At 44.0% G+C, this 21,824-nt stretch overlaps 1 protein-coding gene across 1 annotated transcript in view; it reads right to left on the bottom strand.

Moving 5' to 3' along the window:
• Positions 1 to 21,824, bottom strand: part of DNLZ (DNL-type zinc finger) — a 94,522-nt gene that overhangs the window by 49,636 nt on the left and 23,062 nt on the right. The window contains exon 2 of the mRNA XM_069609571.1: positions 19,672 to 19,811. Coding sequence (XP_069465672.1) covers positions 19,672 to 19,811 — 140 coding nt within the window. The remainder of the gene's footprint in view (positions 1 to 19,671; positions 19,812 to 21,824) is intronic.

Consider the following 21,824-nt stretch of genomic DNA (forward strand, 5'->3'; position numbering starts at 1 on the left):
GTCGCAGCCATCACTGAAGGTGCCCTCCGCTTCCATGGCCTCTCGTTGCCTGGCGTGGTGGGCCCAACGTTTGATCGAACGGTCCTTTAAAGTTTTAGCCTTGAACCGGCTACACGCCCTGCAATTTGCCTCGGGGTGGTCCCTCGGCAGGCAGAGGTTACAGGTGGCGTGTCTGTCAACCCAAGGGTACTTGCGGTTGCACTTGGGGCAAAATTGGAAAGGGGTACCCTCCATACGCACCCTGTGGCAGCGGGCTAGTGTGTAGGAATATATATATATATATATATATATATATATGAAAATATATGTGAGTGAAGAGTATATCCACCCCCCCACTCTCCCGACTTGAACAGAGCCGAGGCCAGAGGCCTTCCGAGGCCCAAAGTCCGTCATGTAGTTCGACGGCAGTTTTCTTTTCCGGTCCGGCGTCGAGCTTCGGATTCCGATGACTCGACATGGGTATTGAAGAAAACGGGGAAATATATATATTATTTAGCAAATTATGGCTAAAGCCGGGGAACTCCGCGGGATGCTTCCGACAAGTATGGCGGAAAAAAACAATCTGAGGGTCCTACACGTGTGAGGGATCATGGGTACAGTGGACGTCACACTAGGGATAGCATTACTGGCACGCCCTGTATCGAAGCCCATTTTCGAGTTTCAAAAAACAAACTAATACTCCACAGCTTCCACTAGATGTCGGCCTATGCACAGCATGTGATCTAAGCAGATTCCACAAGCCTCAGAAATGAGGATACGAATTAAGCATAACGGTCACGTTAAGCTGGCAAACAATGGGGGGCGTGGCCATGCGCCGTGGATGATGGCCGCCTAGAACTGCCACTCCGACTCACCTTGCAATTATCACAGCATTTTGTTAACTCTCCTGTTTTTTTTTTTAACGACATATCCTTGCTCCGTAGCTGTGGTGGGGTTCGGAAAGCGTTTGTCTGAGGTCACGATTTCTGTTCATTCGCGCAAGAACCGGTGTGCTGTGCCCAATCATCCAAGCGCCTACTTCTCCCAGCAGCGTCCGCCTCACGCGAGGAGACACCCACCAGTGTGCAGAGCTTAGTGCGTCAGCATGGTAGCAGCGCCACCAGGTGAGGACTCCGTGTACTTCTGTGGTGCTGCTCGCCAGTGCCTTTAAGCCAAGTTTTCCTCACATTGTGTATATACTGAACATGGTGTTTTCTCCACTGTGTTTTTCTCTGGCGCGCTGCTTTTTTGTTTTGTCATCTGTCTGTGGAAAGTGGAAAGTGGAAACTCTCTTGCACAGTGCCGAGGTAAATTCGGCAGCTGCACATCATGAACGTAGGGAAAGTGAGAAGGGACGTTTGGAGAAAGATTTCATTTCTACTGATGCGTAGGAGGGAAGTCATTTAAATAAGAGGGGAAGAAGAAAAAGGAACAAAGGAAAGAAGAAAGTCGGAATGCAAAGTGAAAAGAAAATGTAAATTAAGGAAAAGAAGGTACAAATGAAAGAGATCTAAGCAACCCAAGGACATCCATGCTGAGATTCAATATATTGGCTGACTCCTTTCTGAACCAATTCACAACTTAAAAATCTTAACCCTTTCACAACTCTCTGGGGCCAACTTCTGGTTTTTGTGCAGCCCTCAGTGCCACCCTCTGCATTATTGGGTACACATCCCTTTTCTGGACCTCCTGCTTGGCTTTACATCAGCTGCATCGCTAAATTTGCTTTGTTTTTTTTTTTTTAATTGTTGGCGTCTCTTGTCTGGCGCCTCTGACCATAATGGCCACTGGTAAAAAAACGTCTGTCATCAAAGATACCAACACTTCTTCAACTAACCTGAAAGGGCCTAAGAGTGATACACACATCCGCTCAGCTTGGTGGACCCAGCCATTGAGACCGTTCTGCAAGAAATTACAGCACTAAAGCCCTTCATCGAGACTACTAATCAAAAAATTCAACAATCAGATGATAGATGGAGGGACTTTGAAGACGGAATGGAAGAGGTGGTGAGAAGAGTAGGTCTTGTGGCAGATGTTTCTCCTTGGGTGGTGCAGCTTGAAAAAACGATCAAAGACCTCCAGAGACATAATGAGGATTTGGACAATAGAAGCAGACTTAACCTACGCATCTCAGGCCTGCAAGAGGGTTGTGAAGGCTTGGACCCCATCGCATTTTTAAGTTACTACCTGCCCTACTTCATCTACCCACAGAGACATCATTCAATATACAGCGAGCTCATTGGATTGGTACATTGAGAAACTCTGCATCCCCTCGCCCTCCTCCCCGAACTCATATTCTACTTGCTTGAACACACTCATCTCCAGCTAATAATTTCAGCAATCAAGGAGAAAAACTCACTTGGCTTGGAACTAAATTACATATTTCACAGGATACGGCAAGGAGTACAGCTCTACGCAGAAAATAATTCTTATCCTTCCGCCCTGCATTAAAGCAGCTCAATATTAGATATGGTTTATATCACCCCCGCTCCTTCAAACGTACTCACAGGAGGCGTACTGCCATGTTCGACGATCCTGCTGACCTGAAAGCATTTATTCGTTCCATCAAGGCGGAGGGCATGGACATGCCGGGCTTTCTTGTATGCCGTTACCAACCTTATCTCACAACATTGGTGAGTGGGGCGCTGTCATAGCGTCCCTCTCCTGCTGCAAGTCATCTTTTTCCTTTTGATGGCTCGGTAGGTGTCCCCTACCCCTTTTGCCTTTTTCTTTCTTTCCCCCCCCCCCCCACTTCCCGGTCTGATCATCTTTTTGTTCCTAAATCATATATGCTGTTGATTTTTTTTCCTTTCTGAATCTGAGTTTTTTTTTCCTCGTATTTGGCTCCAAATAGGCAGTCCTTAGTCAGACTTCCCCTCCCCATCCCTTTATCCTGGTGGGTTTTCCTTTTATGTCTTATCCCTGTTATGGGAGTTCCCAATCGTGTCTGTAAGTCATTGATTCATATTGTTTTGGCACTGCACATTTTATTCTGGTTTGCTTGCATTTTGTGCTCATTACAGGTTTATATTCTGCCCCTACAACTACCTAATTGAAGTGTGTAACTTGGAACGTTAAGGGTTGCAATAATCCAATAAAGGAGGTGCAAGATTACATCTCATCTCAAACTCAAGCCATCACTGGCATGCATGCAAGAAACTCAACTATCAAGTGCCGAAGCGATGAAACTCAAATCCCTTTGGATCAAAGAGGTCATTGCAAGTCCTCCATTGGTCAAGAAAAATGGAGTCACTATCTCAGCAAGAAATTATCATTCAAGATTCTGGGCCAAGATGCTGACACCAATGGGCGATGGGAGTGGGTCAAGCTTTTGATTGGTCTGTTCATCTTTCCATTCTGAACATTTAGAATAATAATAATAATTTGGTATATATATATATATATATATATATATATATATATATATATAGCGCTACGAACCCTCAGGTATCTGAGCGCTGCTTATTATTACCCACGGTGTGCGGTGCTCATTTATCGACCTCGGAAGGATGAAACGCTGAGTTTGGCGCTGCCGGGATTCGAACCTGCATTCGCAGGCTCTGCACTGATGTCAAAGCGAGCGCTCTACTCGCTGTGCCACTTGACCGGCTATGGTCCTACCCTACCTGATCCTGGATTTTGGGTTTCCATGAAACAAATGATCCTCAAAAATTATCTCACCAATCTTATGTGTGGCGATGTTAATCAAGTCCTAGACCCGTTCTTAGATCGGAAATCTAAATGTATGAAGACCCACAAAAACTTTGTAAGTTGTCTTTCTGAGGCTGGCCTAGTTGATTCATGGAGGCTTTCCCATTCAACACAGTTAGATTACACATTTCACCAATGCAACAAACCTCCGTCTGGTCATGGCCTTACGTTTCCAAATGAATAATGAGCTCACGGAATTAGCTACTGGGACTCTATTGAAATATAAGCCCGAGATTTACCAGACTTCCAACAAAGCTGGGAAATCACTTGCCTCTTATCGCAAAACCAGGAAGGAAAGAACATGTATATCACACATTAAAGATAAATCTGGTACCTCCCTTAATCACCCTGATATCTTAAACTGTTATAAACCATTCTAATCAGACTTATATAATCCTGAAACCACAGTCCACTCCGAAAATATTGATTCCTTTCTCAGCAACATCAATAGACATGCTTATCCCCAAATTGACCTCTCTCATTTTCAGGGCAATATTTTTACTTCCCAAAATTACTTGCACCGTTTAGAGGTTGGGTAAAGGAAAGGCCCCAGGGTCAGATGTTTTTTCTAACGAATGTTTACGATAGCTTGGTTCATTCCCTTACCCAAAAACTTAAATCATTATTCTCCTACTTCATCTCCCAGAAATCCTCTTCAGGCTCCTTCTCTGAGGCTCTACTCATTGTATTCCCCAAAGCTGATAAAGATCCCACACTTTCCAGCAACTATAGACCCATTTCTCTCATTAATGTTGAAAACAAGTTATATGCTAAAATACTAGCCAACAGAAATGAATCTTCTCTTCCCGCTTTGATCAAATCTGATCAAGTGGGGTATGTGAAGGGGCGAAACATTTCTGCAAATTCTAGATTATTACTTGACGCCTTTCATGTAGTCTCCAAGGACAAGAAAGATAAAACAGGGCTACGCTGCAATCACACTCGACGAGGAAAAATCATTTGATCGGGTCAACTGGGACTTTTATGTTTCAATCTCTCCGATGGCATGGCTGTGGCGGGCAGTTTATTTCTCTCGTTAAACTGCTCTACTCTGTCCCAAATCATCCATTAGTATAAATTGTCAATCCTCATCCTTCTTTCCCTTATGTAGAGGAACTAGACAGGGCTGTCTCCTCTCCCCCATTCTTTACATTCTCTCTTGAACCCTTACTACAACTCATCAGATCTTGAAAGGGGCCCTTGCAATAAACCCTTGCATTGGGAATTTGAACCTCGTGTCTGGCGCATCTTTTCGTGTATGGTTATTGCCTTGTTTCCATAGCACGAGGGACCCCTAGGGGCCCCTTTCAGATGGCGCCCGAATAGGGACCCTCCCCCACTTGCCCCATCGTATACGTTGTAAATGAGTAAAGGCGGAAGAACGGCGAGGACGGGACGGTCGAGCCGGGATCAAGAAGTGTACGGGGCGTCCTGTAGAAGAGAGGAGAGATTCCTTCCGCAGATCTGCACACATCTGATCCCTGATCGACGTACCGGGCCAGAGGGCAAAGGAGGCGAGGGTCCCGAGACGAGGCAGAAGCCAGAGAAGCGCAGACACGACGTGGGGAGAGGTTGTGTTAGAACAGGCAACTTGTTTTATCAGGTGAGTCATTCCCCGATTCAAAGAGAAACCTCATTTTTGGTAGAGTGTTGATTGCAAACTCAAACGTCCAGGTAAAAGTGGCTAACCAAAGGGGAAGGTTAAAGAAACATGCCTGGAGTACTGTCCACTTTAGCGGGGCTTTTCAGCTGCGGTAGACGTCCTTGGAATATGGCCAAAGTGCACCGCCTGGGGGAACGCCGGCTTATGATATGTATGCAAAATATGGTGTGGGTGCGATAATATTTTGTGAAATTTGGCATAGGCAAACTAGAAAGCAACCCGACCATCAGTGGCTGATTAATGGTACTTTTGAGATTGGGAGGATAGATAACCTAGAGAGGGTGCTAATTAGAAAGAAAGCGCGACCTGCAGCTTTTGAGACTGTCAAAGATTGGAGGAGGGAAGCAATGCTCCGACTTAGGAGTAGAGAGAAGCATGCGCGTAGGCACAAAACGAAGCTTGAGATAGCAGAAGAGAAGGAAGAGGAGTGGACTGCGAGTCTAAGACGGGAAGGGAGACGTGACCAGATGAACATAGACATAATATACCCGCAGCGGGAACTACACATAGCAGACAAATTAATGGAACATTTGTTAACTAACACGGGTCGAGGCCCAAAACCAGAATCAAAACCAAACACGCCAGCAGTGACTGTGCAGGCCCAACCAGTAGCTCTCATACCCCTCCCGCAACCCAAGCGCCCCCCCCCTCATGCAAGCGTTAACCCAAGCCCCGCCCACAGTGCGACCACTCCCACAAGTGCAGACCGCGGACACACAATTTCCCAGCAAGGCCCTTCACAGATGCCACCTGTGTCACTTGTCCCATCCGCACCTCCCGCTCTAGAGACAGATTCAGCACCATCCGCCCCTCCTGAAGTCGAAATTGAGACCGGGGAGGCGCGAGGCGGGGCTGGAGGAACAGGATTTGGACGGGTAACTCGAAGCGCGATCAGCAAAGAAAGAAAGAAAGATTGAATTACGGCAAGAGGCAGAAATGTACATAGAAGGAAATGATGAGACGGCAGCATTGGCCTCATTGTATGGGTACCGAAGAAGAGACGAGAGACAGGTAGTGTTGGAATGCATGGGGGAAATTTTGGTGGGAGAATGGAAAAAGATACTTGGGAATTTACCGCCACAGCGATTGTTAGATTTGAATAAATTAGCATGCAGTGAGCAAAGAGATGAGGATGTAAGAAAACATGTGCAAACACTGATTGAAGTAAAACATGAAATGGAAGACAGATATGTTGAAATGTTTGCTACACCTGAGTATAGTAGAGAGTTTATTTAGAAAGGTAGGAAGGAGGCATCAAGGTTGAATATGAAAAAATCATGCCCGAGAGTTTTTCCAGGTAGTACAAAGCATTTGCCGGTACCGGGACAAATAGGCGATAAACAAAGATTGCAGGTATGGGTAGGGTCAACAATGCGATGGATGTCGAACAAAATAACGTCAGTAAAAAAAAGTAAGTGAGATATGTAATGGGTACCCATTGGAGATGAGAAAAGAAGCGATGCAAACGATAGTAGGGGTGTTACTGCAGCAGGTCAATAGAGGTAGAGGAAACGCACAAGGCAGGGGAAATTTGAATAATATGCATGGGGTGTCATTGGGATTAAATCAATGTGCGTACTGTAAGGAGGAAGGACACTGGCGAGCGCAATGCCCGCAGCTACAGAATAGAGGTGGGTTTGGTCAGAGAAGGCCTCATAGAGGACATCAGGGGTCAAACGGCCCAAGCAAAAGCAACCTGCAGCAGGGATATACCAATGGAGGTACTCAAACCCAATCATATGGTCAAAACCAAGCACAACAGAACCAGACATTGAACCAAAGTGTTTTGAACCAAAATCAGGGCGGGCAGGGCCAACAGAGAAATGATCAGAGTGGAGGACATCGAGGGGGAAATGGGAATATTTTTGATACACAACCAAACGCGTATTATAGCAGTAGCGGTGACTACACATCGGACGATGTGTTATTTTCGCGATAAGACAGCCCACAACAGGGGTCGGAACCAGTGTCTATTCCCGTGAATCAGAGGGGACCCTACGTAGAAATGAGTCGGGAATAAGGAGCACCGTTTCCTTGTAGATACAGGGGCACATAAGTGCTCGATAGACCACCACTTGGTTCCGGAGATACCACTGTCGGGGCAGAAGAATGTTTCTGTAGGGTTCGCAGGTACACCAGTAATTAACCCCATGTCCGAAGCTGTCCCAATTACAATAGGACCATTTACGGAACAGTGTCCATTTCTTTTGACAGAAAATTGTGGAGAGAACTTGCTAGGATTAAATTTGTTGAGAAAATTGGGGGCAGTCATACATTGTACGGCAGACGGGATGTTCCTCACGATGCACCGGTGACAGAATTTATGTCAAAAGAGTTGCCAGAAGAGCTGAGTAGAGTACCAACCTGTCTGTGGGCAATGCATGATAACGATGTAGGATGCTTGATTGGGGGTGGTTAAGGAAATTGCAGGTAGCACATGCAACAGCCCGATTCTTCCAGTTTACAAGAAAGGAGGCAAGGAGGTACCCTATCGTTTGATAATAGATCTGCGCGCATTAAACAAAGTGGTAGACCCACAATTCCCTTTGGTCCCAGATGTCACAACAATACTGACAATGATACCGGCCACTGCAGAATACTTTAGTGTAGTTGATCCGAAGAACGCGTTCTTTAGCATTCCAGTGGATAAAAGCAGTAGATATCTGTTCGCATTCACTCTAGGAGGTTGATCATTCACATTCACACGCATTCCACAAGGATTCACAGAAAGCCCGAGCATTTACAGCAGAGCGCTAAAAGAGCAGCTAGACATGCTAGAATTACCCGCAGTACATAGATGACTTGTTATTAGCTGCTGACACAAAAGAGATCTGCAAAGAAAGTACTATATTACTATTGACACACTTAGCGACCCATGGTCATAAGGCAAGTTTGAAGAAATTCCAGTATAATCAGAAGGAGGTGTCTTATTTGGGTTACCTACTTTCGAAAGAAGGGAGAAAATTAAAACCAGAACGCATAGAAAGTATTTCTAGTATGCCTATTCCAAAAACTCAAAAAGGAGTGAGAGCTGTAATAGGCATGGCCTCTTATTGTCGGCAGTGGATCAGTAATTTTGCGTTGATTGTGAAGCCGATGATAAAGTTGACAAAAAAGGATGCAGAGATGCCTTTACAGTGGGATGAGGAATGTCAGAAAGCGTTTGAACAATTGAAAGGTGCATTGTGTGCTGCGCCAGTTTTAGGCACTCCAAACTATAAAAATATCTTCAGACTATTTGTGAGTGAGAGTGAAGGATGTGCATTGGCGGTTTTGACACAGGAACAAGGTGAAAGAAATGGGCCGTGCATCTATTTTTCTTGCGCGTTGGACCCTGTAGCGCGCGCACTACCACGATGTTTGTGATCCGTCGCAGCGGCTGCTGTGTCAGTGAAACAAACGGAAGGAATGGTATTGGGGCACACTTTAATTCTGATGGTGCCACATGCTATAGACGTTCTATTAAATAGGACGCAGACGCAACACCTCACCTAGACTGACAAGATATGAGCTCATCTTGTTTGCACCCCACATCCAAATTATGAGGTGTAGCGCATTGAATCCTGCAGAATTAATGCCACTGCCCATAGCAGAAATTGGTGACAACGAATCACCACCCCATGATTGTTCAATGATCACTGAAGAAGAAACAAAGGGAAGGATTGATTTGAGCGATATCCCACAAAAAGAGCCAGATGGGGAGTTATTTTGTGATGGCTCTTGTTTTAAATTACCTGATGGCACATCAACGGCCGCATATGCAATTACTACCCTAAAGAGTGTTGTAGAAAGCAGAAGAATCCCCTACAATTCGGCACAAGCCACAGAAATAATAGCACTGACCCGAGCCTGTGAACTCTCTGAGAATTTGAATGTGAATATTTATACTGACAGCCAGTACGCCTTTGGCGTGGTTCACAACTTTGGGCTGAGAGGGGTTTCTTGACATCACATGGAGCCAGGATTCAGCATGGCCCTTTGATTGTGCGATTGTTGTCTGCACTCACGTTTCCAAAGCGCTTAGCTATAGTGAAGTGCGAGGCGCATGAGAAAGTAACATGTAGAGTCGGAGAGGGAAACGCATTTGCAGACAGGATTGCGAAGCAAACAGCCACAGTTTTGGGGAATAAAATGATGACGGTACAGACTGAGGAAGTACCTTGTATGATGGAGAATGGAGTTGCCACAGTCAAAGAAATGGCAAGGAGACAAAGAACTGGATGTTGCCAAATTGTTATGTAACTGCAATGGTTATAATGGCGCATAGCCCTACCCACATTTGCGCGAAGAAGATGGTACATCATTTATCCACAGTATGGAAGAATGAGCACATAAAAAAGAATGCAGAAAGACTAGTGCAGAATTGTATTACGTGCCTGCAACACAATGTAGGGAAGGGAACCGTGACTCCAGCAGGTAGTTTCGGCCCACCCTCTATGCCGTTTGAGGTGGTCCATTTTGATTTCATAGAAATGGAAAGGTGCCAGAACAACAAATATGTGTTAGTGGTAATCTGTGCATTCAGCAAGTGGGTGGAGGCATAGCCTTTAAAAGACTGTACTGCCATGTCCACAGCAAAAGTAATGCTAAAGGAGTATTTCTACCGGTTTGGGTTGCCCTGTGTCCTGTGGTCCGACAACGGCCCCCACTTTGTGGACGCAGTAGTGCTACAGATCTGTGCAGGTCTGCAAATAGAGAAGCGATTCCACAGTTCCAGGCATCCCAGTTCTGCCGGGCTTGTGGAGAGACATAACGGAATCTTGAAGTCAAAGATAGCAAAAATTTGCGCTGGGAGCAAGTTGAGTTGGATGGATGCATTACCCCTAGCGCTGTTGTGTATGCGCACGTCTGTGCAGGCTAAGACTGGGCTCTCCCCCTATGAGATTATAATGGGGAGACCAGCAAATGTATGGTGCGCACCGCAGCCCAAAAGATTGTGAGGTCGAGCGTCCTATGTTAAGCACTTATTGTGGACTTTTAATACAGAAGTTGCGTTTGATTCATCAGCAGGTGCAGGAGGCGTTGCCAATGCGATATACCGGACCGGGGCACTCGCTGGAGCCTGGAAGCAAAAGATAGTATCAATTGGCCAATTCTGATCTCACACCCCGCGACGCGAGTTTCCTAGACCTCGAGGGACGCAAGAGAGCGAATTACCTACATCAGTTACATATATACAAAATGCATATCATACAATCAGCAAAGTCATGTTCAACACCCCTCTTTATTAAGTTCCTTTGAACTCGGGATGACGATGATAACATTTTCGATGTCTACTCTAGTAACAATGTGCAATTAGAAAGTGCAGAGGCATCTTTTAGTTGTTGAACAGAACACTGTGGTTCTGTTCTTGGAAGCAAGCTGCACACGGGGGAAGAGCCACATTCCAATCTTTGCGATCTATGAGGTACTATTCGTGTCCTGGGAGCTGACACGTTCTAAAGGGTTTTGCGAAGGGGGGCCGTAAGAAAAACATAATTCAAGCCTTTAGCTGTATTATTCTAACATATTCTACCATCGTACGAGACTGGCTGGCAGCTGTGAAGTGATTAAATGCCCTGCAGCTCCCTCCCAAGGCTACAGAGAGGGAGCGTGGGCATTCCTCTCTGGGCTACTCATGAGGAGTTTCAGCAAACTCTTCAGTCCTGCGACCTTTTCCTTTCATATTCAGACAACAATGTTAACAGTTGAGCAGAGTAAGCAGAATCTGCAAGAATTGCAACCTGCAAAGCAGTTTTTAGGCAGAAAGCAATGGTTAACAAGCAAAATGGCGATTCTTGCTACATTTAAAATGGTCGCTCGTCGGTCAAGCATAGCAGTTTATTTTTCTATAATTCGGTGCATAAGACGGTTGGTCCACGGCCATCAAGTTACGTCTATCATTCAAATCTGACAAAAACATTCCTGGAATCTACTGTGGTGAATCGATCATTAAAATTGCTGCCTATGCCAAGGATATTAAGAATCTCTGCCTATGCCGAGGAAGAATCCCAACTTCACCTTCCTCATCTGCTTAATAGACTCCAATTTTCCCTAGTGTCTGGCTACAAACTAAAATCCGAGAACTTACCCCTCAACTCCTTTTGTGTCAAACATGACTTAGATATGTTCGGTTTCAAATGGTGTAATGATTCAATTATCTTGGTATTCGTTTGGTATTCGTTTTGCCTCCTCAATAAGTGGTACTGTCAAGCGTAACATGCAAATATTGTTAGATAGACTTAAAGAATTTACCTCAATGTGGGTCTGCACGGCCCATTTCTTTCACCTTGTTCCTGTGTCAAAACCGCCAATGCACATCCTTCACTCTCACTCACAAATAGTCTGAAGATATTTTTATAGTTTGGAGTGCCTAAAACTGGCGCAGCACACAATGCACCTTTCAATTGTTCAAACACTCTCCTGGTGGGGTCAGCTTGATACCATCAAGATGATGCTATCCCCCCATTGTTTTATATTACTTGCAACTCCTCCCAGCCCCATTGTCTCCTTCATTTTTCAAGTCTATCTGCTCTATTCTTCTCAGTTTCTTATGGGGTCAGGATAAATGTAAAAGTATTGTGGTTGCCAAGCTAAAAGCCCCACATAACATGGGAGGGGTTAGGTTTCCGGACTTCAAATTATATCATTCATCATTTCTTAAACAATCCCGCTGCTGGTTTGCTCCTCCTAATTCCTCAGACATTCCCTCCTAGAGTGGGTATTAGAAAAACCCTGGTACATCCCTGTGATGTAGCTGACCTCACTTTTGTATTCAACTACTCTTCTACGGCCTTGTCTGACCCCAATAAGGCCTTCATTTCTGCTCTAAAACTAACAATAGAGCTATATATCCTAAATCCTGGTTAAAAAGAGGCATCAGATTTATTCAGCAAATGGTCATTGGCTCCTCCATTCTCCCCTTCCAACAATTGAGAAGTCTCTTTCCCATCCTAGCTTCCGATTTCAACTTTTATAATTGTTAAATGCATGCCTTGATGCACTCCATTTCTCGAACATCATCCTTTCACCTGATGCCTCTAGACTTGTGCAGCTAACCATGGTTTCCGATATCGAGGCCTCAACATTTTACAGTGCTTTAACATCTGTGATTTTGTATGGCCAGTGCGCTTGACATGGGAAAAGGGCCTGGGCTGCGTTCTTAATGACAACACGTGGTCTCTTCTACACTAGTGTCAGGGGCATGTGTGCTTCCCCCAACATAACACACCATCTGTTCTTCTTCACTCACTGAACATTTATTACCCCCTTGAAATTATCCAAATCCAAGAAAGATGCAGATGATAGAATGTTGGTCGCGCGCTGATGCCCCTGCCTTTAATAAACAAATGATTTTGACTGTCCATATGTATTAAGTTCTGGCAGGAAGTTTGGAAATTCCTCAAACTCATTTTTACTGCAGATGTTCCAATATCTTTTCGGAAAGTCATTTTGGGAAGCCTGGCGATCACGAACATTAAATTGTATACCTCTGCCAAACTATATGATTTAATCATTGTCCTTGCTCTGAAGCTCATCAGCACCAACTGGAAGGACTTGCACAACCTTTCCACCAGGGGTTGGTGGAACACTATCCGTCATGTGCAAAGAATTGAGTTATGTATGGCCACTTGCCTTGATATAATACCCAAGTATAACGCTAAATGGGCTTTTTTTTTTTATTCGTTATCTAGGCTGTTTTAATGTGTCATCGCATGGTACTTGAGCTTGGGGTTGGGGTTTTGATCTCTCCCTCTCCTTTCTTTTTGGGTATCGCCCGATTCATTTTAATATTCATCAGATTTTCCCATTGCTATGAATCAAAAAATACCAATCATCATATTGATGTAGATACCTACCTCCCTCCCTTCCCTCTGTTCTCTTGTTCGTGTTTTGTCTGTCCCCTCGTCTGTCCCCCCTGTAAGTCTTGTGTATATCAACTTCAACTCGATTGAGATCTGCAAAGGTGTTGAACTTCCTTCATTAACTATTCTCTTGGCCCTACTCATTTGGCTACTAGTTCTGCAAACATATTATCATTTTCCCCCTTGATTATATTGTGATTAATGTTTTTCCTCCTGAATATCTGCAATGTTATCAATATGTATTGTACTTAGTTATAATCTCAATCAAGATTATTAAACAAAAAAAAGAAAAGCAGACAAACTGTGATAAAGAAAAGTAGATAGTGGGTATACACGTGAAACAGGTTAGGATGGTCAAAGCAGATGTATGACTGTGAGGCTACCTTTGAAGAGCGCTCACGTTCTGTTTGCGTACCATATAAAACAGTGGAACAAGGTTTGAGAACTGTATAATCCAGTGGGGCATACTCACAATACAATAGGTTTGTAAAACAAAGCAGAAAGACCAACGAAAATGCGAAAACTGTATTAGCAAGCGCTTTTGCCTGGCGAGTTCCATGCCCTTGAAGCAGGTAAAAGCGGGTGAACATAATTATGTTATCCAGGCGGACGCAGGAGATGTGAAACTGCGAAGATGTAGGTATGGCAATGTGCAGATTTCTGTTGGGTGGGTATGTATGATGAAAAGTGAGAATGCTCTTGCAAGAGCATAAAGAGAGTGGCATCTAGACTGAGATGGAATGAACGGTTCAGAGTTTGAGCGGCGACCGCCAGTGCACGCATCTTACTTTGTAAGACATCATAGGCGCCCCAAGTAACGTGCGGGCAGTCAGATTCAACATCAGGCGAGCGTTAGTGACTGTAGGCAAGTCTCGGGAAAAGACAGGGGTGGCCTTAAATGTGGGCCTTTAATGCCGGGGCCTCGGTATTTGCTGAAGGCATCAGCCAATCAGGCTGAGAGTTCTTGATAAGTGCCTCCAGGCACAGACAGTACAGGCAAGCCTTGGGGGAAGGTGAAAAACGCAGCGGCCATTTTAGGATGCTTCCGAGGTCTGCTTCTGTTGGTAGATGTATCAGCAGACTCTGGGCCACGGTGGAATAAGGTACATACTTCCAGGAAGGATTCATTTCGAACTTGGGAGCATGGCAGCCATGTTGGATGGATGATAAAACACTACAAATAGTGTTGGTCATAAGGGCATTTTCACTTTTAATGATATAGATTACGGAAGTGCACCTTACGATGCAGCGCACTGGCAAACTGCATCACACATGTTTTTTACTGGCAGGAAAATGGCGGTGACGTAAGGAGAGATGACGTTCCACTGTGACACAGGAACTAACGGTTTTTAGCAGCTAGTAAAGACTGCGTTCTGACCAATCGGATCGCATTTTCACATCAGACCTATGACGGTGGGGTACTAATAATGCATAGTGCCTAACCAACCCTTCAAATTGTGGCAAACACTGCTGGCAGTAGTCTCTTCACTTTGCTACTCATCTGTGGAAGAGTTCCTTTCACTCTGTAAACCAACACCATAATATTTCACCCGGATTCCTGCAATGCTTTAAATATGGACTTGCCCAAGAAGCACAATATGTGCTTAGAGGTGAGAAGAATGCATCTGTCCTCCTGTCTGATAAACGCTGATGGAAGATCACTTATCAGACACTGAAATCTTCATCGATTACCCACTACCAAATCATTCTGTTGCACACCCTAGTTCTTCTGCCATCCTTAGGTAGTTATCGCCAAATCATCATAATAACTATTAGGCCATCAAAGTACATCCTGTCACAGGGTGTATAGAAACAAAATTCAAAACAGAATACATGTGTACTTGGTAAAGGGAAAAATGAAAAATCAAGAAATCAAAGGGGCCCATCCCCTTTCAGAGTGCCCCCCAACTTCATGGGCACCGTCATTTCGGGTCACTATCGCTAATTGACTTCTTTTTGCCCACTCAATGTCTGTTCAGTAGTTCAGGGGGAGAGGCCTCTTCCGTTATTGACTGTGCAACCGGTTAAGGCCACCAACTTTGCAGACACCACATCAAAATTCACTCTTGGCGGGTGAGAAACTCTGTATATGTGGCATATTGAGAGGGGCGAGTGACTTTTTAATGCCTGGCTAGTAACTTGCAATTTGATTTTCCCTCCTGAACAAGCTTATTCATGTGCCATGACAAAGTGCTTCTTCAGTGATGGTCACCAAGACATAAATCCAAATGACAAAAATTATTTAATGAAATATAGTAGAATAGTTAATCTCCGCCCTTTTCTTTTCACTCTAGGATAATTCCACTGCCTGTCCAATAAATGTCCTCCCTGACCCTATTTTATTCTGCGTTCACCATTGCAGCTGAACATTTTGAGGCAATGGAGCAACACAAGAACTTTTATGTAATATGTTTTAATATAAACACTATAAACTGGTTCCTAGAGACATTTTTGAATGTCATATTTTCCAAATGCCATTTTTCCGACACCAATATATATATATATTTTTTTAAATGGGGGCGTGGGGGACCCACCTTTTTTTATAGACACTTTTTTTTTACTCACCAAAAGACTTTTATTTCGGCTACTTTTTTTTCGACAAAAGGGCATGTCGGAAATATGTTTTCGATAATTTAACTGGATACCCTATAAACTATGTAGTGAGAGGACTGAAAATGTCACAATTCGCTCTCTTGTCCTTGCAGTGCTGGCTTTGTACTGCCATTTTCATATGCGGATGTGAATGCTCAAGTGTTGTGTTCAGGATTTATCTTCCAATCTTGGTTCATGTCTAGTGAGATTTTTGTTCCAAACACTACATTTTCAAAACCTCCTTGCCCACATCTTCGACCTCATCATTGCAGGCTGTAGGTGGACAGAGGAAACCTATGTGGTTGGCAGGGGCTATTTTCGAGTCATCACACATGGTGCAGGTGATCATTAGCACACTGTTCGTCTATTTTTCAGCGCTTGCAATTTCCCCTTCTTATACTGAACAACACTGCTTTCTGAGTTTCCAATGCACCTCAGTGAACCCTTTTTACTCAAGCTGTTAATACCTGCAGCCAGTGCTTTAACTGGGGTAAAAAAATTGAGGGGGGGGCCTCATTTGGGGCGTGGCGTTGTCTGATGGGCGTGGCCTAAAACTTGAAGGCATGGCCTAAAGAAGAGCATGTAAAAATGAACAGGGCGGGGGGTCTTGTCTACATAATTAAGCACATACTGCAACACTGCTGGTACAACCAAAATGTGTGGTCCTGGGCAAATCATTTAATTGCACTGTATCTTATCTGCAGAACTGAAAGTCTTGGTGTAATAAATAGTGACAGAGTGGTGTATAATGCTACAGTATAAAGCAGTGTAGCCCCACAGTGTACGCTTCTTTGATGCCACTGTCCTTTTTCAGTGAAATAGGAAAACAAATATTATATTTCACTATATCCATGTATGCTGCCTGAGTGAGGCTTTTCTTAACAGCACACTTTGGGGACTTACTTTTAGGAGCTCATAAGTGTCTGAAAAGGCTCCGCAAAATTAATCTTCCAAGCGTCACACGATTTGGTTATGTGCTTCAGTTGGGACCTGCGAGTTACATGTTCCCAGGAGAAATATTTGACTCAGTATTTATACCCATTACTTGAGATAGATAATCTGACAATATGAAAACTGCACAGATAATCTGACAATTAAAATCGCTTAATACAAAATAGGACCTCCCCCCCCACCAACCCGCTGAATAAAACGTTCTTGAGGGGTTCACCAACACGATTTATTACAGCGTTCTCCCTTGCTAGCAGGAGATTGGGGAGGCAACCAGGACAGCACTTGAAAGAAAACTGTGGTAATTTTAGTATAGCGCTGAGAGCCAACCCTTTGAATTAGGACTAGAGCTTTTAAAAATAAAAAGTCCGTTGATTTGGCCTTCCATCGCCTCTTTCCTTTTCCAAATGACCATTGCTATTAATGCGTTATTTGCAAAAGGTAGAAGTGCTGGCTGGGAGGTTACAGCCTTTCCCGCTGTGGAGACAAAGGGGTGTTAATCGTGGGGACGCTGTGCGTTTCCTGAGCTGTGACTAACATGTGCCAGACAGCAGCAGCTTCCCTTTGAGCAAAGCTGTGACTGTCCTGCACTTCTGTCAGTCACAGCTGCCCCACTTGTTCACAGCGGGCTCATCTCCCGTCACGGCTGCGGCGGGACAATGACCCGACGTGAAGTGGTGGGACCGGGGGACCCGGCAGGACCCCGGCTAAGCCTCACTTTTTGGAGACTGCAGGGCCCAGCACCGGCCCACTTAAAGCACTGCCTGCAGTGATTACTAAGTTAATACCAACTTCCTCCTCCTCTTACTGTTACCAATCCTTTACTAGGCTGCCTCAAAGCACCAAACCCATCAAAAAATACTGCATTTTAAAAAGTGGCCAAACCCCACCCTCTCTCTACTTAAGGCAGGATTGGCAAGGATTCAATCGTTTGTTACAGTTTTACTGTTCCTTTGTGCCCACTATCTCCCACGCAGAAACGAGGTGCAAGGTTTCACAAAGCAGCTGGCTACCATCTTTGAATGTCATTCTGAACCTTTGCGTGGACGTGGTAGCAGAGCTCCTTGCTTCGCAGTTCCAGATACTGTCCCACCACATATCCAGACCAGAAAACTGGGGATTTTCGAAGGCTATGTTACAGAGCTTGTGATTCAGGATTTCCTTTGCGGACTAGATATGGTCCCAACGCTACTGTTTTCAAATGCTTTTTGTCATTAAACACGTAATTTCTTGGTCCAACACTTCCCAACAGCCTTCATGATACCATGCCTGAATTTCCCTTGGAAGCTGGAGATCCAAAGCTATATGGGGCATGTTTTCGTATAAGGGCGTCATCAAAGTGAGGCGTTTCCAATGGACTGCTCATGCTATGGGTCGCTCTCAAAAGCACAGCGGAATAGTCTTGTTACTTCTGACAGGCTCTTCCCCAATAACCGGTCATGGTGGGATAAACTGGGGGTGGGGGTAGGTATTGTCCCCACACCGCTTCCAGGACCCAACATTAGGCAGGGGACTTTATTTCAGCATAATACTTGCAATCATTTTGCTTCCCCTGCACAACTGTGCTCACAACACGGTCGCTACTCTAGCTAGAAATAGACTTTCGCATGACAATAACCAAACATCCGGTTTGCATGAAACCCACCAACCTAAGGATGTGCTAAAACTATTTGAAATTCAACCCTAGTAAAACCAAGAGTCCTGTCTTCACCCCCACACTTAAAGAAATATGCTGCTCAACTCCTGATGAAGTGTAAAAGAGCCGCCCTAAGAGCAATATTCTCGCAATAATCAAGCATGTGCAGCTTGAATCATCATAGCACAGGTGCACACCTTTTCCAGTGAAAAAAAATTCGGGGATGATAAAATAGACTTTCCAGGGCCCATCACCTTCAACTCACTACAGCACACATCCTGCACCGGAGGCCATTTCTTTTCTGTTGCAGTCACACATACTTTGAACATGCTACCTCTCAGAGGAGTTCAGTCCACAGGCAACTTCCATCCATAAGAAGGCTCCTTCCCCGATTGCAAAGATGTCACGGCAAGTGGGCTAGTGATCTTACACAATTTAGGGCTGGAAAGTAGGTCTCCTGAATTCAGGAAAGCCAATTTTCTGTGGCAGGGCTCTTTTGTTAAGTCCCTCTTCACTTCTGACTATATGCAGTCATGTACACTCTTAATTGTTCCTGTTGGACGAGAAATTACATTGTTTAATTCTTTCACAAGAACATTTTTTTTTTATTTCTGCCTTTAATAGTTTGGCAACCCTTCTAAATAAAGCTCAGTTCATTAGTAGATTCATATGTATAGGTTCCCTTCGAAATGTAGAAAACCATCACAAGTTATTCTTATAAGTCAGTCATGACATGCCATAGTTGCATTTCAAAGCCGCTTTACAGTCCATAAATTAAAACAGTTTAACTTCACCTCCAACGGGAACAATGTGCGTTTATATAATGTGTTCCCAGGTTCCTGGTTGATGTATGGGGTCTCCCTTTGTGCAAAGGGTAACTATTTAGCGCTTCCACCAAAGCGCTGTACATAGAACATATTTGTATCCAATTATCACACAACCGAAGTTGGTATTCATTTATCGACCTCGGAAGGATGAAAGATTGAGTTGGCTTTGCCGGTATTAAAACCTGCAGTTCACAAAGTTCGCTGCAGCAAGCGCTCAACCCGCTGAGCTTTCTTACCATACTTATTGTTCCATATGGTCATGATCAGCACCCCCTTGTCAAGATTCTCTGCTTGGCGTCTCCTCTTGCAGACACTTGGCACTAAATATTTTCCAAGGCGAAGGTGCGAGTTCTAACTTGCATTTATAAATTGCTTTTGAATTTTCTCTATTACGGCTCCCAAACAAATATGTCAAACTCCGTCCCTATAATACTGTGGATGTATTTGAGAACCTTTTCAACATTTACTTACTTTTTACCTTCCAAATCTGAAAACCAACCCAGGTTGTCCGCTATGATGTGGTGGTTGCTACAGCCAGGGCACTTGACTATCACCACTCCTTTACTGTAGGCCAGCTTAGAGATCGATTTCATAGAGCGCGTTTTGCAAACCTAGAAATACAAAAGAACTTTGTGAGTAACCCCCATGCTAACGACCCAACCTTACTGCAGAATCGTACATTGTAGTGGAGTGCAATGGTTTTGCTTTGAAGTGTTTATTTGTGCTTTCTGTGGCCAATCGTACATCATGTATAGCGCTCTTAAAAAAAAGGCTTAAGAAAATACAGAAAAATACTAGACGTGCTTAAAAAAATAGTCTCAACATCAATGTTGATGCTATGAACCTTTCTTCCTACAAAAAACATAACTTTATAGTTGCAACCAAAAATGTGTAAGGACAAAAAAAATAAAACAAATTATCTAAAAACAACTAAAAAGGTCCTGCAAATAGCCGAAATCTGCGTTTGTCTCAGGAGATTCTTGTTAGTTAAAAGTTTATTCAGAGTGCATCAATAAACGCACATTACACAACTACAATATCTAAAAAAAAAAAACAAAAAACAAACGTTTAAAAACAACAAGGATGCCTACACATTTACGCTAAATCTATATTTTACCCTTCAAGCCCTCTTGATAAAATGTACAATCACTAACGTCACCCCATGGTCTGTAGTACTGAATCCCTAAACCAATGCCTCCTTGACATGTTATGGTACCTTGCATTTGTATACTGCCTCCTGCCATAGTTTATGGCATCGAAGCGCTTTACCTGTAAGGGGCAAAGGAGGAGTAAGAAGTATGATCGAGCATTCAGTAGTGGTAGGGAAGAGCAAAGTCGGGTAGATAGTTGGGATGAGGGTGAGGAGATTACTGGAGATGTTCTCTGTGGAGGGGGGGTGGTGGGTTCTGGAGATAACTGACTGCATGGTGAGCCTGGGCATGTAGAAACCATGGCCAAGAAAACTTAGACAGCAAAGCCCTTACGTTTACTACCCTAGGACCCAAACAACATTTGGGTGGGATTGTATGTCAGAAATCTGAATTTGCCAAGCTCGCAAAAGCAAGCAATAAAAAATAATTAAAAAAAAACAAAAAAAAAAAAATTTGGTTTCATCATTATGTCATGGTGACCAAAACCCCAAGTGTGTGTGCAAAGTGCTTAAAGACACAAAGCCTGTCTATGGCCAGACTTTGAGACTTGCACAGTGTCATGGTGAACCAAGGCATGTAGAAAACCATGCCCAAGAAACACAGCGTTCGAAGGCCCTCTATTTCGGCTACGAACGTCCAAGTTACATATATGGGCAAACTGGATGGAAATATGGGCACATTTAACTGAGGGTGGGATTTCGGCCATGGCTTCCCTGGGGCAGAAACAAAGCCTGGCCTTCTAGTCATGCTAGGGCCTTTGAGATAATGGTTATGTTGGTGTGTGGCAGGAATCCTCTTGGGCTGAGACTGGGTGCTTATGGGAGTAAACATAATCCAGACTGAATACCCTTCTCACCTTGGGGTGCAGTTACTGTATATAGAGGGCATCATGCAAATGTTATGTCCAAACTGATGTATTTTCTAATTAACAGATTAGATTTCCAGGTCTACCGTCTGTTTTTTCTGTACGTATTTAGGAGGTTGCTACCTGGTGTCTTATGGCTGCTTCAAAAGTGCTTGAAAAATAGACATTTAAAGCAAAACATTGTAATGAAACCTCAACATAATATAACGTGACCTTACTAGCTAGTATAAAAAGGAAACTGACATATTCTCCCCGAAAAGAGTGATTGAGTACATACAGTAACACTCAGGTACATTCTAGTTAACGTGTATTGAGCTTTGGGAAAATAACACTTTGATCCCAGCAGAACAGGACATTACAAACAGGTTTCTACAGCTTGGCATAACACATTTGGTGCATACCAAACCTAATTCAGTGTAGGAACTTAAGATCAAGGTAAACCTAGGACCTGTGCAGGCCAGGTCCAGTATTTCACTTTCCAGATATTACCTGTAGCAGTACTATAATTCCTTAATGTCTTTTCACCATATCGAACTTGGGTCATCCAATACAGACTGCGTTTACACCTTTTTAGAACAGCAAGAAGGAGAACAAAGATAGCCTTATTA

Source organism: Ambystoma mexicanum, chromosome 8 (genome assembly GCF_040938575.1).
Source record: "Ambystoma mexicanum isolate Mex_15411 chromosome 8, UKY_AmexF1_1, whole genome shotgun sequence".
Classification (NCBI taxonomy): Eukaryota; Metazoa; Chordata; class Amphibia; order Caudata; family Ambystomatidae; genus Ambystoma; species Ambystoma mexicanum.